This window comes from Hippocampus comes, unplaced genomic scaffold (genome assembly GCF_001891065.2).
Source record: "Hippocampus comes isolate QL1 unplaced genomic scaffold, H_comes_QL1_v1.1 scaffold234, whole genome shotgun sequence".
Taxonomy (NCBI): Eukaryota; Metazoa; Chordata; class Actinopteri; order Syngnathiformes; family Syngnathidae; genus Hippocampus; species Hippocampus comes.
The window spans coordinates 163,340-177,515 of NW_017805479.1; the positions used below are offsets into that span (position 1 = coordinate 163,340).

General features: G+C 39.8%; 1 protein-coding gene across 1 annotated transcript in view; it reads right to left on the reverse strand.

The window, feature by feature from the left end:
- The window catches only part of fer1l6 (fer-1 like family member 6), a 33,541-nt gene that overhangs the window by 13,797 nt on the left and 5,568 nt on the right, over positions 1-14,176 (reverse strand). The window contains exons 4-26 of the mRNA XM_019875649.1: positions 14,027-14,081; positions 13,653-13,784; positions 13,476-13,538; positions 13,312-13,390; positions 12,530-12,686; positions 12,199-12,385; positions 11,555-11,656; positions 10,914-11,004; positions 10,723-10,837; positions 10,417-10,651; positions 10,212-10,320; positions 8,570-8,774; positions 8,021-8,141; positions 7,579-7,679; positions 7,364-7,497; positions 5,996-6,298; positions 4,689-4,813; positions 4,463-4,597; positions 4,137-4,286; positions 3,944-4,051; positions 3,748-3,810; positions 2,480-2,578; positions 2,172-2,379 (exon numbers count right to left, since the gene is read on the reverse strand). Coding sequence (XP_019731208.1) covers positions 2,172-2,379; positions 2,480-2,578; positions 3,748-3,810; positions 3,944-4,051; positions 4,137-4,286; positions 4,463-4,597; positions 4,689-4,813; positions 5,996-6,298; positions 7,364-7,497; positions 7,579-7,679; positions 8,021-8,141; positions 8,570-8,774; positions 10,212-10,320; positions 10,417-10,651; positions 10,723-10,837; positions 10,914-11,004; positions 11,555-11,656; positions 12,199-12,385; positions 12,530-12,686; positions 13,312-13,390; positions 13,476-13,538; positions 13,653-13,784; positions 14,027-14,081 — 3,077 coding nt within the window. The remainder of the gene's footprint in view (positions 1-2,171; positions 2,380-2,479; positions 2,579-3,747; positions 3,811-3,943; positions 4,052-4,136; positions 4,287-4,462; positions 4,598-4,688; positions 4,814-5,995; positions 6,299-7,363; positions 7,498-7,578; positions 7,680-8,020; positions 8,142-8,569; positions 8,775-10,211; positions 10,321-10,416; positions 10,652-10,722; positions 10,838-10,913; positions 11,005-11,554; positions 11,657-12,198; positions 12,386-12,529; positions 12,687-13,311; positions 13,391-13,475; positions 13,539-13,652; positions 13,785-14,026; positions 14,082-14,176) is intronic.

Consider the following 14,176-nt stretch of genomic DNA (forward strand, 5'->3'; position numbering starts at 1 on the left):
CTCATTATTACTCCCATATATGACCTACTGTGTGGTAATATGGGGTAACGCCTGTAAATCAAACACACTCCCTGTCTTAAAACTACAGAAAAAAGCAATCAGAATAATCAATTGGTCTAAATATATCGAACCCACAAATCCACTATTCATCAAATCAAATACAATGAAATTCTATGACCTGGTTGACTTCAAAATTGCCCAATTAATGTATAAAGTACATAACAATCTCCTTTGTCAAAATATCCAGAAGCTTTTTGAAATTAGAGATAGTTGTTGTAATCTAAGAGGAATGAATCAATCAGTAATAGGAGTCAATCTGTGGAATAAGCTTGAGACGGATCTGAAAATGAGTAAATCGCTGGACGAGTTCAAAAACAAATTTAAACGATTAGTACAAAAAAACTACATAAAACAAAGTTAAGAAGATAAATTTTATATACTGGTACTTATAAAATATAGTAATACTATGGTTTGTTCCTGTTCTGGATTTTGAACAACTTATTGAATGTATTCAAGAAATGTGGTATATATAATGAATATGAGTTATTTGATATAAAAAGTAGAAAGAATAATGATACATATATACAAACTGAAAGGTGTATCAATAGGTAAGCATAGTACACAAAAGGGTAAAAGTATTTGATGAAATTTAGATTTCTTCCTTTTCTTTGGAAATGATCAATATACATTATTGCTCAAAAAGGGGTAGGACTAGATAAGTTTTATACTTCTTCCTACTCCTTTGAACATATAACTGTGATGATGTTTGTATTACTTACTTTTACTTTTATTTTCCTTTCATAATTTTTGTTTGCACTTTGTCATGTTATTGTATGTTTTATATATGTTCAATAAATAAACAAACAAAAACAAAACAAACAAGGTAAATACATAAACGCACACACACACACACGCACGCACGCACACACACACACACACACACACACACACACACACACACACACACACACTTATTACAAGATATACACAGTGGTACCTCTACTTACGAAATTAATTGGTTCTGGAAGAAATTTCTTCAGTGGAAGATTTTGTAAATAGAAACGCATTTTCCATGTAAATGCACAATAAATGAGAGTTGTGCATCATGTAAAAAACAAAGAATGGATTCACGAATAAAAATGATGGATCATTTAACTTTTAACTGCGTCCTCATCGTTTTTTGCCCTCTTTAGTGCATGTTCTCTCTCAGAAGCATTTTTTTCCTGGCGTTTTGTTAAGAACTGATCCAAGGACGTTTGCTTTTGTTGGCTTATAACAATCCTTCGAAAATGTCCAGGGCAAACATGAGCATAGTGAGCCATCGCCCGACTGGTGAATACTTTTTCTGGGTGAGTCACATTTATGTAAAACTTTCTGAATGCCTCATGGCCACAGGGACGAATGACCAGGATAGTGCAAAGACACATCTCTATCTTATCATCAATCAACATAAACCCACATACCATTGGCTAAGATGCCCCTCTTAGCCAATGGGATGCCAGGATGATGCTCGGTAGTAGCCAATGGCAGAGCAGCTACGAGTATGTTGCATTCAGGAAACTCGGAGCTGCGAGAAGCAACCCATACCGTATTTTTACCTTTCGTATCTTGAAATTTCTTTCATAACAAGAGGCAATATTTTCCAGTTGAAGCGTTTCGTAACTAGAACATTTTGTATGAAGAGACGTTCGTAAGTCGAAGTACCACTGTCAATATATTTTTTCTTCTGTATTTATAAGCTATTACATAAAAATACATTACGCAACTCAACTTTATTTATATAGCGCTTTCAAAGCAGCTGAAGCTGTGACAAAGCGCTTTACAGAACAAATGACAAAACATCAGCAAAATACAATCATAAACAAAAAATCCCCTCCATTTATGCTTTATTATTTCAAGCAGTTAAAATAAAAACACAGAATAAAGAATTAGCAAAGGATATATATATATATATATATATATATATATACACAAACAAATACACATTTAAACATCTAACAAAATGTGAAACTTAAAATAATATCGTAGATAGTAAATGGATGTAAATGTATATAAATCATTAGTGACTAAAAAGTACAACAAACACAAAACCGAGACGGAAAAAAGTAAATAAATGTATAACAAATGGAATATAAGAGTTGGAAAACTTGATTTTCCATATGTAGCATTACCATCAGCTTTTTGAGGTCCTGGGGTGTCCGTGACTGCAGGTGGCATGTGCGTCTGTGTGGAGGGAGGCTGGGCTGGGGGAGCAATGTATTTAAAGGTCATCAGGTTGTTGACGACGTGGTTTCCAACCAGCGTGCTGCGACCAAAAGCCCTCCAGTCAACAACGGTGATGCTGAGCGGTGGGTGGAGATGCTCGTTCTCCGGTAACTCCTACGAGAGGAGAAAAAGGAACTGCGGGAATTGTTTCTTGACAGAGAGTAAACTCGTGGAAACATCTGGGGGGAAAAAAAAAGATGAAAAATCTACGGACCAGCTCAATGGTGTCAACCAGGGTGGTGAAGTTGGGGTTGGACTTATACCGTTGAATGACAGAAGAACGCAACGTTTTTCCAGCGCATTCTATGTACACCTGCAAACACAATATGGTGGACATTTATTTTTTAATACATTGTGTTGAAAAACTATTGGGTTAGTGCCATTGGGACATTGTTCAACTGTATGTTAAAATAAAATGTTTATTTTGAGATATAAAAAATATTCATATGAATATTATAATACATAACACAAATAGTATACAATATAAAATGGGCAACTTAAACAATGGAAGTGGCCACAATTTTTCATCAGTGTATGACAAAAGTGGCATTTTAAATATGGACAAAAATAAAAGCAAAACAAAAAAAGGGTTTGAACAATCATGAAAAATCCACATACACGGATTTTTGATTTTGCAGTGCAGAGGGTTATAATGCAAAAAATTACCATTCAAGGACGGCACCAAATTGCTGAACAGCAATCCAACATGAACAACTACTTTTGGGCCTTTATTCACAAAGATGAACTCACTCAAAATATAAATAAGTAATATATAAATATTATTCGGCTACTACAGTACTACATGCTTGTCTGGTATATCATTTCAAACCCACCAAAAATATCCTTCAGTATAGAGGGCATTACAAGACCCGGTGCAAGTGTATCTAAGTCATGTCTTTCATCTAAGATAAGATAAGATAAGATCACTTTTATTTGTCCCACACTGGGGAAATTTACAGTCTACAGCAGCAAAATTGGGGGGGAAGAAAAAAAACAAAGTGTTTCATTGCACAAAATAAATGTTTCAGAAAGAACTGTGCACAGTTCAATCAAAGTGCAATATAAAATATAGCATTAGCAATGTAGTGGTGAATGGTGATCTTACAACTTCAAACTAGACAGTGGAATCCCTACGCTCTACAAATCACGAAAATACGCATATAGACAGACACTGAAATGCTTTGGGGGGGATACTTTTATAACCCCCCCACTCCAAAAAAAAAATCTATAAAAAATGCTGATAAACCTCAAATACAAATTTTGTACAAAATTAACATGTCCCCAATCTATTTTTTTAACAAATGAATTGGCCAATCAGAATGTGGCTACAAGTTACCTGTCCCTGAAACGAACTATAATAACAATTTTTTAATACAATCAATATGAATCTATAATATACAAAAATGTTGTAATATAATGAATGGATATAATGAATAGATAGAACTATATATCCATGTTTTAAAATAGGTAATTTGTGCATACCTGAGGGCGATCAACAGACAGTAACTGAACCTTCTTAAGCTCTCGTAGACCCCAAAATAACACCTGGCGGAAAGATACAGGGAGTCATATTTACTTGATGAATTGTATGTAATGTTTGGATGATATTATTTTCTGTAGTTTGATGAAGCAATATTTTGCTGTTTTAAAGAATTGTTTTGAGAAAACACACACACACCTCGAGCCTGTATGTACTGAGAACAGGTCTGATGTTTTCAGGCACTGTGTAGATGCCTCCTTCTTGTTCCTCCAAGGGAGGAAGACTCAGCTCTCCAGACATGGGAACCTACACTTGGACGACCGCAACTTGCTATCGACTCATTTTCAAACAATGCTATGAAGAAACAACAGCAAAAGGCACATCTGCTGACCTGCACCAGCTCGAAGGCCGCCAGCAGCTCCCCTCCCGATTGGCTGGCGTAGTGCAGCGGGCTGTACTGCAGTGTAGGTGGTGTGTAGGACTCGGAGAGCAGGCGGACTTCAGGTAAAGCCACTGTGGCTCCCAAATACTCTGCCTTGCCCTGCACATGACATTTGTGAAACAAAATCCTTTCAAACCAATTATTCCTTCCTACTTTAGATATTTCGATTGATGATTTTTTTCATTGTAGTATGTTTGGTATTGCACCTATCTGATATCTGTGACGTATCATCTATTTTCTATTTATGGTATCTAAGCTAAGTCGATCTTTCTTACCAGCGCGTCATCATCATATACTTCAATGACGAGTCTTGGTGGCTCCTCTTGGATGTGTTGAAGATCTCCACTCAGTACGATCTGACTCATCTGCAAGGACTGATTCCACGTGGGGCTGAGAGTCTGACTGATCACCTGATGTGTACAGCAAATAAACACAAGTATACTGACTGCAAACAACAGCTGAAGCTGCAGAATGTACAAGTATGTTATTTCTATTATTTACGTTGGTGGTCTGGCTGTGTGACAAGTATGTGACCCGGGCAAAAGGGTCAGAAAGGCCAGAGTTGTCGGCTGCAATCAACCCCCGAGCTTGATACATGTGACACCGTAACTGGAACTGATGCTGCTCTGCACACACAAACACACACACATACATGCGCACTCACATGCAAATGAACAGCGAAGAAGCAAAACAGAAGTAATACACGATAATGTCACTCAGTAGAGTGAAGATCTCCAGCAAGGCCCAAAAACCCTATTTTGTGTCAGTCTCAAATTATCAACCTCATGCCTAAATGCTCTCAATAAGAGTCGTGCATTATATCTATTGAGAAATTAAGGACAATTGATAAGAAAAACAAATCCTAGATCAACTATTTTTTTCCAGATTTACACCAAAATGTAATCTGCTCTTTCATGTTCCACTGCCAACATTTCTATACCGTTTTTGTGAAATGGACATCGAGAGCAACAATTCCAAGGCACATACACAAACTTCATAAACAAAACAAGTAAAAATAAATCTCGTAAACAATATTTTCAATAATTCAATCCCTTCATGCATCCTGTAACCCGATAACATTTAAGCTGTCCACTGTAGAAACCGTTGTCCCCGAAAGGGTTAAATCAGCATCAAAAATTACTGGACATCCCCGGGGCGCTTGTGTCTTGCGCCTGAAGTAGGCAGCATTTTCACAGCCCCGCTTTGTTCAGCGAAAAGGTCGGTGCTAATGGACAGTCTGCGGCTGGATGGATGCATGGATTGAGAAGCCGATGATGAGAAGAAAGGAGCGTCAGTGCAGAGCGCCGATGCGTATGTGGAACTGGGAGTTGCGGCTTGGAATTGAAGCGGATTTACATGGGACAGGGGTAGAAAGCCAATCTCTCTTTTTCATTCATGAATGCTACAGCTTCTTGTTGCTTTCAAGCTTAGCTTGTAGCAGACGTGTGCACATTGCAGCATGACGTCTTTGATCCACTGGTGAAAAGGACACTTTGATTCACTCCTCTTTCATCGATAACTGCTTCAAACAAAGTGTATGCAGGAAAGTGGTTCAGATTGCACGATTGTCTGTTTTGTATGTTTTGTCTTGTATTATTTTGTCATTTTATGTTAACTGTTCTTTTGATGGCGGCGCGGACACCCGCAGCGGCTCCTCTTGTTTTATGTTGAGAGGGAAGAAATTTCATCTGACAATAAAGTTGTATTCAATTCAATTCAAAAAATACATTTTGGGACACATGAAGCTATCTGATTAAAATTTGTTGACCAGTGTAACAATACAACGTTATACTATGTCTCTCTCTCACCTGTACATGTCAGGTGAGTGGGGGGGCTTTTGGCGTCAGCGCTGCCAGTGACAGCGCTGAAGCCTTCAGGCAGGTCATCCAGCATGTGTGCGGAGTCCGTGCAGGATCCAAACCACAAATACACATCAACTTTGGCTTGCACAGAAAAGCCTGTGGCACGGTTGCCTGGAGGCTGCCGACCAAGGCGACCGGTACTAGAACGGAGGTTGACCACTTCCTCGGAGGCGCTGCTATGGAGACTTTTCCATTGACTAAATGAGCGAGGACCCACTTCACCAAAGGTGTTTTCCTGCAGTGCCTCGCCTGATTGAAAGGACGATCGGACTATTTTCAACATACATTGTATAGCATTATATTGAGACTAAAATGTTGCTTACTCAGCATCCATTGCAGCCTGGACAACCAGGAGGGGAGCTATTGCCCCATCTGTGGCACCTTCTCATGGGTTCTCATTTTTCCCCGGAAGGGGGTGCTTGCGTTTTTCCTTGCCCTACTGGGTGTTAAAATCAGGGGATGGCGTTCATATTTGTCAACTGTGGACATGTGGAAGCCCTTGGGGACTTTTAAGTACCACCTTGGCTCGAATATAAGATGGTGTTTTTTTTGCATTGAAATAAGACTGAAAAAGTGGGGGTCGTCTTATATTCGGGGTCTAGCCATTATATCCATTCACGACGCTAGATGGAGCCAGATATCATTGTAGCGAATGCTGAACTTGACTGCCCAGGCTAAAGTGAACCCCTGTCACAAAGAATAAAAATAAAAATAGCGGTAGCACGAAGAAGTAAAATAAAAAATAGCGGTAAGAAAGAAAATAGAAGAAAATAATAGAAGAGATAACAGAAAATGGAAAAACGTAGCGACAATCTGGAGAAAAGTGGGTCGAAGATCGGCCAGGTTAACCGGCAGCTAAGGAGCAGTTATGATCTCATTTACATTTCAAAAATCGGAAGCCATTCAGTTACGAATGTGATTGCACTTTAGATATTTAAATGTTCAGATATTAAGATTTGAATGAGGAAAAATAACATCCTTTTTCTCTCAAATATATTGTTATAATCATTTGTTTCAGATGTACTGTAATTATTTTCTGTATGAAAATTAATTTGGTGTTCAAAAAGTCTTTTTTCAAACTTGAGTCTTGAAAAAGAGGGGGTCGTCTTATATTCGGGCCAATACGGTATTTTAGCCTGGTCATCTTTTTCTACGTGTATGACCACTCAGAATCCAAATAAATACATAAACATTTTTCATGTAAAATGGATGCAATTGGCTCAACTTCAGGTTAGGGAAGCACTGCAGTACCGTATCATGTTTCTCTTTGGGGTTGCATTATTTTTATTCATTTTAAGTGGGAGTGTTCCTATTTTTCTTCTGTGAGTATTTTGTTTTCTCTCACCAGTTCTTGTTTGCACATTGAGAGGCGTTTCCTGTCCAGTTGCGTCAGGTAGTTGACCTTTAACTGAGCCTTCAACTTGGCCTCCGCCGCCACTATGAAACGCCTGCAAAGACACAATGCTTTATGGACCACTTTGAGAGGTTAACATTTACACTCTTCACATCCCCGTGACCGATTTGAATACCTGGCATCGATGCAAAACTCTTTGACTGTTGTTTTTAATGTCTGCTCAGCCTCGGGATACGACTTCCTGTGGAGTTCAGCTGCCTTGGTCACGCCTCCCTCCTGTAAGTTCGAACAAATATCTGACCTAATGGTCGTACAACATGAATATTTTTAAGTACTTGAGGTCAACTGTCCAGGGCAATGGCGAGTGTGGAAAAGAGGTGAAGAAGCGTTTGCTGAGTCTTGAACTGCCAGGCAGGAGGCCGAGAGGAAGACCAAAGTGTGTATGGATGTAGTGAGAGAGGACATGAGGGTAGCTGGTGTGAGAGAAGAGGTTGCACAAAACAGGGTTAGATGGAGGCAACTGATTCGCTGTGGCGACCCCTGAAGGGAAAAGCTGAAAGGAAAAGAAGAAGGGTCGTACAACATGAAGGCGTTTGTTTGTGTGTGTGCACACATACAAACAGGGCTGCTATGTTCTCCAGCATGTTGGAATTGTACAGCCGATAGGTTCTGTCCTCCCATTGACTCAACACATTGATGCAGGGCTTCTGTTTCTCCAGAGGCAAATACATGTAGTACCTACAGTATAGAAACATGCACATAAACAGACAGTTTTATCGCTCGATCTATCTATCTTGCTATCTCAAAGTGGAGTGGCCGGTGCTCTGCTGCAGCCCGTAGCTGAAAACTGGATTTCATGATACTCAGCTGGTCCTCACGCTGTCCAACTGTCTTTTCCAAAAGCATTTTATATATACAAATGCGCATTGTTTCTCTAAAGTGAAGAAAGAAAAATGACTTTAAAAAAAAAAATTCTACTCTACAATTTTGCAGCATTTATTATCGAGTGTTGTTTTTATGCTTGACAGGTCATCTGTTGAAAGTATCTTCTGAATTCATTGGCATGTAATGGCAATCAACGTTCAGTTTCAAATCACCTATTTTGCCAGTGATATTCTTTTGATGCACTTTCTGAATTAGAAGTTTTTCCTCATTACAGCATTCACCTGTTTCCTTCGACGAGGAGTGGTTTCTGGGGACGTGTGGTGGACTTAGAGGTCCTGCTGGGGTCTTGAGATTCTCTGGGTAATAGTGGGGAGGAAGCGGAGGTCCTGTCTGAGAAATCTTGTGCCTGCCTCCTGCGGCTGAGCGCGGGACTTGGGGTGCTCAGACCGGGCTGGCCCGTAGGCTCCTGCACGTTACCGCAATTCCCTTGGCAACAAAATATAGCAAAGACACATAACCACTGATGTTGAAACCAAATATATGAGACTATTTCAACCACAAATACACAACTAATAATAATAATTGAAGCTGCAAAACAAATGGCACAACCTGGCCACATACAATCCTAGTACTGAGAAAGCACTGATGAAAGTTAGAAATGACCTCCTTGTTATTGAAGCAAAGGTTTTTTTTTTTTTATTTGGACTTGCCTTGATACATTTTAGTGCAGCTGTCGAAACAATTGACCATTACTTGTTGAAGAAAAAGAAAGGTTTAAATCCTATTTGTCAGATTGCATACCGTTTGTGAATACAGTGATCCCTCACTATTTCGCGGTTCTTTTATAGCGGCGTCAGTGCATCGCGGATTTTTTCAAACATATTCATAAAACAATAAATAAATAAAATAAAAATAAAAAATTTAAGTCCGCAAAAAGTCCGCAAACGGTCCAGGAGAAGCAGCAAAAGTCAGCAAAACAACAGCAAGTCACATAGAGCAACATATACAGGACTCCATGTATATGTTTACTGTATTTTGTTATTCATAAACTAAACTAACCCAACTTATACATGTTTAAATCTATTAGTATACAGCATTAAGTAATGTTAATTACGACAAAATTTACTTCGACATGCATGTATACCATTAAATTTGGCCTTATAAATATTTTTTATACTCATACACATGTACATGTACCTATATGGTGGGGGGGGGGGTCGCTACTTCGCAGATTTTCGTTTATCGCGGGTGGTTTTGCTCCCCATTAACCGCGATAAACGAGGGATTACTGTATTGGTACTGGTGATAAAGTAAAATCTTATTTGCACTTTTCTTGACTTCATTTTCAATCTCATTCAGCCATCAAGACATTAAGGTTTACTTTTTTTTTTTTAATGTAGCTTTGGCCTACATTATTATCTTCATTTTGGACACTTCAAATTCAAGACTTTTTAAGGATCAATGAGCAGATAGTGTAGTCGTAAAATTCAGTTTATAATATACAAGTGTACATAAAACTCCGGTCTGTGCAACATCCGTCCATCCATCCATTTTCTGATCCGCTTATCCTTAATGGTCGCGGTGGGTGCTGGAGGCTATCCCAGCTGTCTTCGGGCAGTAGGTGGGGGACACCCTGAACCGGTTGCCAGCCAATCGCAGGGCACATAGAGATGAACAACCATCTGTGCTCACACTCACACCTCGGGACAATTTAGAGTGTTTAATCAGCGTTCAATCAATGTGGGAGGAAACCAGAGTACCCGGAGAAAACCCACGCAGGCACGGGGAGAACATGCAAACTCCACACAGGGAGGCCGGAGCTGGAATCGAACCCTGTACCTCTGCATTGTGAGGTCGATGCGCGAACCACTCGTCCACCGGGCCGCCTATATGCAATATTATGTGGTATTTTGCTTCACCTACCCAGTGAGAACTCAAATGTTACAGGCTTGTCTCCAATCTTTCTGTCAATCATGGTGGCTTCAAACAAGGCCCCAAAGAGCAGGAAATTCTCTCTGTTCTCAGTATTAATCTATAAAAAATAAAATAACCAGACATCTTGAATCATCTGCTCCCTCCCCTTATCAATACTTTGCTTTGAATGAAATGTCAGGAATGGTTTTCTTACTGTTGGCGGACATTCCACAGGTAGAACCTCTGCAACCGCTTTCCCTTTGTCGTCATCAGCTGTACCTCCAGATGTCCCCCCGGCTACTCCTCCACCCGCTGGGGTCTTACCGTCCTTCCCTCCGGCTTTTACCGCCTTTGCATCTCTTAAGGGCTTCACCATTCGGGCAAGTTTGGACTCTGGGGCTGTCCCGCCTGATAGGATCTCCACCGCCAGCTCTAAAAAGACACGCCCCCTAGAGGCAGGAATTCATCTACTTGATTGGTTGTTTCTTTATTCTCCTAATCACCAATATTTTTAACAAACCGATAAGAGACTCCCTCTCCAATGCCCTCGTTAAGTTCGGCTGTGTCGTCACCCAGAGAGTTTCTGACGGAGCCATACAAGTTTATCCAGGCGGGACCAAAAGTTGGCAAAAATCCTGTCGAAACATCAGGACTAGGGTTATATTTCAGCAAAAACTTCCTACATCACGGAGCTCAAACCCGCTGCCTTACCTCTGTCGCCATCCTGCTCATTAGAGATGCGCCTCAGGTCAAAGTAATGGGTTCCTATGGCAACGTTACTCACACTTCCTTCATCCCAAACCTATGAGGAAACAAGTTTTGGATAAGAACATATATGGCGGACACTCGGACTTTTGACGGTTTCAACGTTCGAGTTGCATAAACCGTCAGTTGGCGCGACAATTGAACTGAGTCTCTCAATCAAACGTTCATGGACAGAATTGGCAAACTACTGCACTAAGTTGTTCAACAACAAACCATTTGGCCTGAAATTTAGAACCGTCAAACTGATTTGCCCTTCTATTGAGAGAATTGTTCAACTTTTCAACCGCCCTTTCAGCTATAAGTTCTAGCCATCAAACCTGAGTTGCGTAATTTCACTTAGCCTAAAATTCAGAAATGTCAAATAGAAATCTTAAACCACAGAATTGAATTGCCGAACCAATAAACTTCAACCATCAAATGAAGTCTCGGAACAGTACAATAGTTGCTCAATCAGTGAACCTATTTGCTCCACCATCATACTGCATCATTAAACTGTTGTAAATTAAGGTGTACAATATCAGAGAGACCCGCTGTTCTTTACATACAAATTCCAAAACATATGGATTGAAAGGCAGAAGCTTTCAGACCTGGATCTTCATCCTCTGGCACAGAGGAGGAAACATCTCTGTGAAGACGATCTGTTCATTCCACACTGGATCTGCGTTGGACTTCTGTGTGGAAGTGCGCCCCTTAGAGGTGAGACGGAGAAGAGCTGGGCTCTGTTATGTGTTATATGAGTAGAGGCTGTTTTTCGAGGAAGGTATTCACTGGGGATATAAGTTTGGGATCTTTCGATATACTTTTTCTTTTGTTTTGACTGTTTTTTTAATTCATGTAATTTTAATTAGTTTTAAGAATTTTTAAATTTGTTTTTATTATTATTATTTTTTTTTACCATTAGTTTTTTTCTGTTTTTGTGAGGTTTTAGTTGAATTTTTTAATTAGTTTAAGTATTAGTTTTATTTATTTTTATTTTTTTACTGTATAGTTGTGGAGTATTTTTTGAGTGCATGATTAAAAACAAAGGTCACATTACATACAGTATTGTGGAACAAAGTAAACTATAATTCAATTCTCCAACACCTGCTCAAACTTTCTTGTTCTATACAATCAAAGAGTAATACCAAAATAAATACATTTAATATAAACACTGAAAGCTAATTTTAGTTATTCCACTAGTTTCCGTGAACAATATTAACCGTGATCTACACACAACTGATCCGGGCCCCACCATTTGTTTGAAGAAGCTAACAACCACGAACGGGTCTATGAGCGCTGTGTTGTCTCCAATGAAAGCCTTCGTGACATTGGCCATGATGCTGGAGTTGTTGCGAGGAAGACCTTCCGCTCGATACACCTTCACAGAAAAACGAGCCCAGGGACGTTCCGACGGGAATCCTTCTGGTATCAAGAGGTTCCTAGTAAAAGCGTTTTAAATATGTAAAAACAACAGAGGTCCAATTGCTTGTAAAGAGATAACTGACATTTGGCCCAAGCGAGACCAAAAAAAAAAAAACCCAACAACAAAAAAACGAGAGCATTAATAAAACTTGACTACATACTTTTCTATTTGTTCCTCAGCATCACTGGCTTTTATCCCAGGCTGCATGGCATCACCCTTTGCCGAGACACTAATGTCACACTTGACGTAACCTTTGCACCCTGTGCTGATGTCACCAGGGACCGTCAGCATTGCCCACTTGTTGATGAATTGGTGACCTCAAATAGAAAAATAAAAAGCATGTCAAGGAAAGCTGGTATTAATCTTACACATTGTGTAGACCAAAAGAACTAGACCTCATTCTTGCATTTTTACTTCTTTGAGTTAGAATACGTCCCAATGTGTTTGTCTGTAAAATGTATAGCCACATCAGGTATCGATTGTCATGTCTGTCTGGTTTGTTTTCAGTCCCAGCTGGTGGGAAGGAAGTTTCCCTCCAGCAGGCGCACTTGTTCCACATTTACCAATAAAGCCTGCCAAGTATTTAACTCATTCAGTACCAGCCAATTCTGGACCAAGTCTGAAAAGACGTTTAAAAACGTCTTTGGGAGTGAATGAGTTAAGGACTGCCAAGCTGCCAAGTCGCTCGTCGGATTATTGACCTTGCTCATTGTTGTGCTTCGAGTGTTATTTTCTGGACCGCTCGATACTGTTCAGTCACTCTCGTTTTGTCATGGAACTTTAAGTATTTTCATTACTCCTTTTTAATCAGTTTTGATGTTTGGTTTAGGGTAGTCATGCAAAATTTCCATAAATGTTGGACTGCCACAATATCAACATTTGAGCCAGTTGTATTGGTAAGATAACGTAAGCGACAACATGCAACATTGCCATAATGTCCACCTGGTTGTTTATAGACTGTCCACACGTCCAGCTTGAAGGAGCCGATGCAGAAGCTCCTCAACATCTTGGAGTGCATCACCTTGCAGATCGAAAGAGGAAAACAACCATGAGGCATTCAAGCATCTGACAAAACGATAAAATCTACCTTTTGCATTTGGACTCACCGTCAGCCTGATGACTTTGTCGAAGAAGATCTCTTTGTAGGCAAAGAAGTCAAACACAAAATACTGAAAGCAAGAAAGGAGGGATGGCTCCACTACATGACTCACGCTTGATCGGAATCTTCATTCCTATTCATTTGCAGTGTTCCTTTTGTCATTTAATTTTGTTCGTCCTCCCACCTCATTGTAAAAGGGAGCGTTGGTTCCCTCTTTGACTGTTGTTTGTTTCTTTTCGTCGCCAATCTCAATCATGACACTCGGGTCGATGTTCTCGCCAACCAGCTGCTTGGCCTCTGTGATGTTAATTGCAATCTGCACACACAAAAATACACGAAGCACATTCAACCACAGTAATTCATGTTTAAATTAATGTGCCTCTGATAGTGTACACTATATACAATACACACACACACACACACACACACACACACACACACACACGTATATATATATATATATACACACACACACACACACACACACACACACACACACACACACACACACACATTGCATACAGTATACACACACACAAGTGTGTCTGTTGCGTTTACCTGGAAGCTCTGTGGTTTCTCTTCATTATCCTGAATGCGAGTGTTGAGTTTGGCCCTGGACAAAGTCGCTACATTATGACAGGAATATTGAACAAGAGTAAAGCATGCCGTATGATGTGCTGTCTATATATATATATATATATATATATA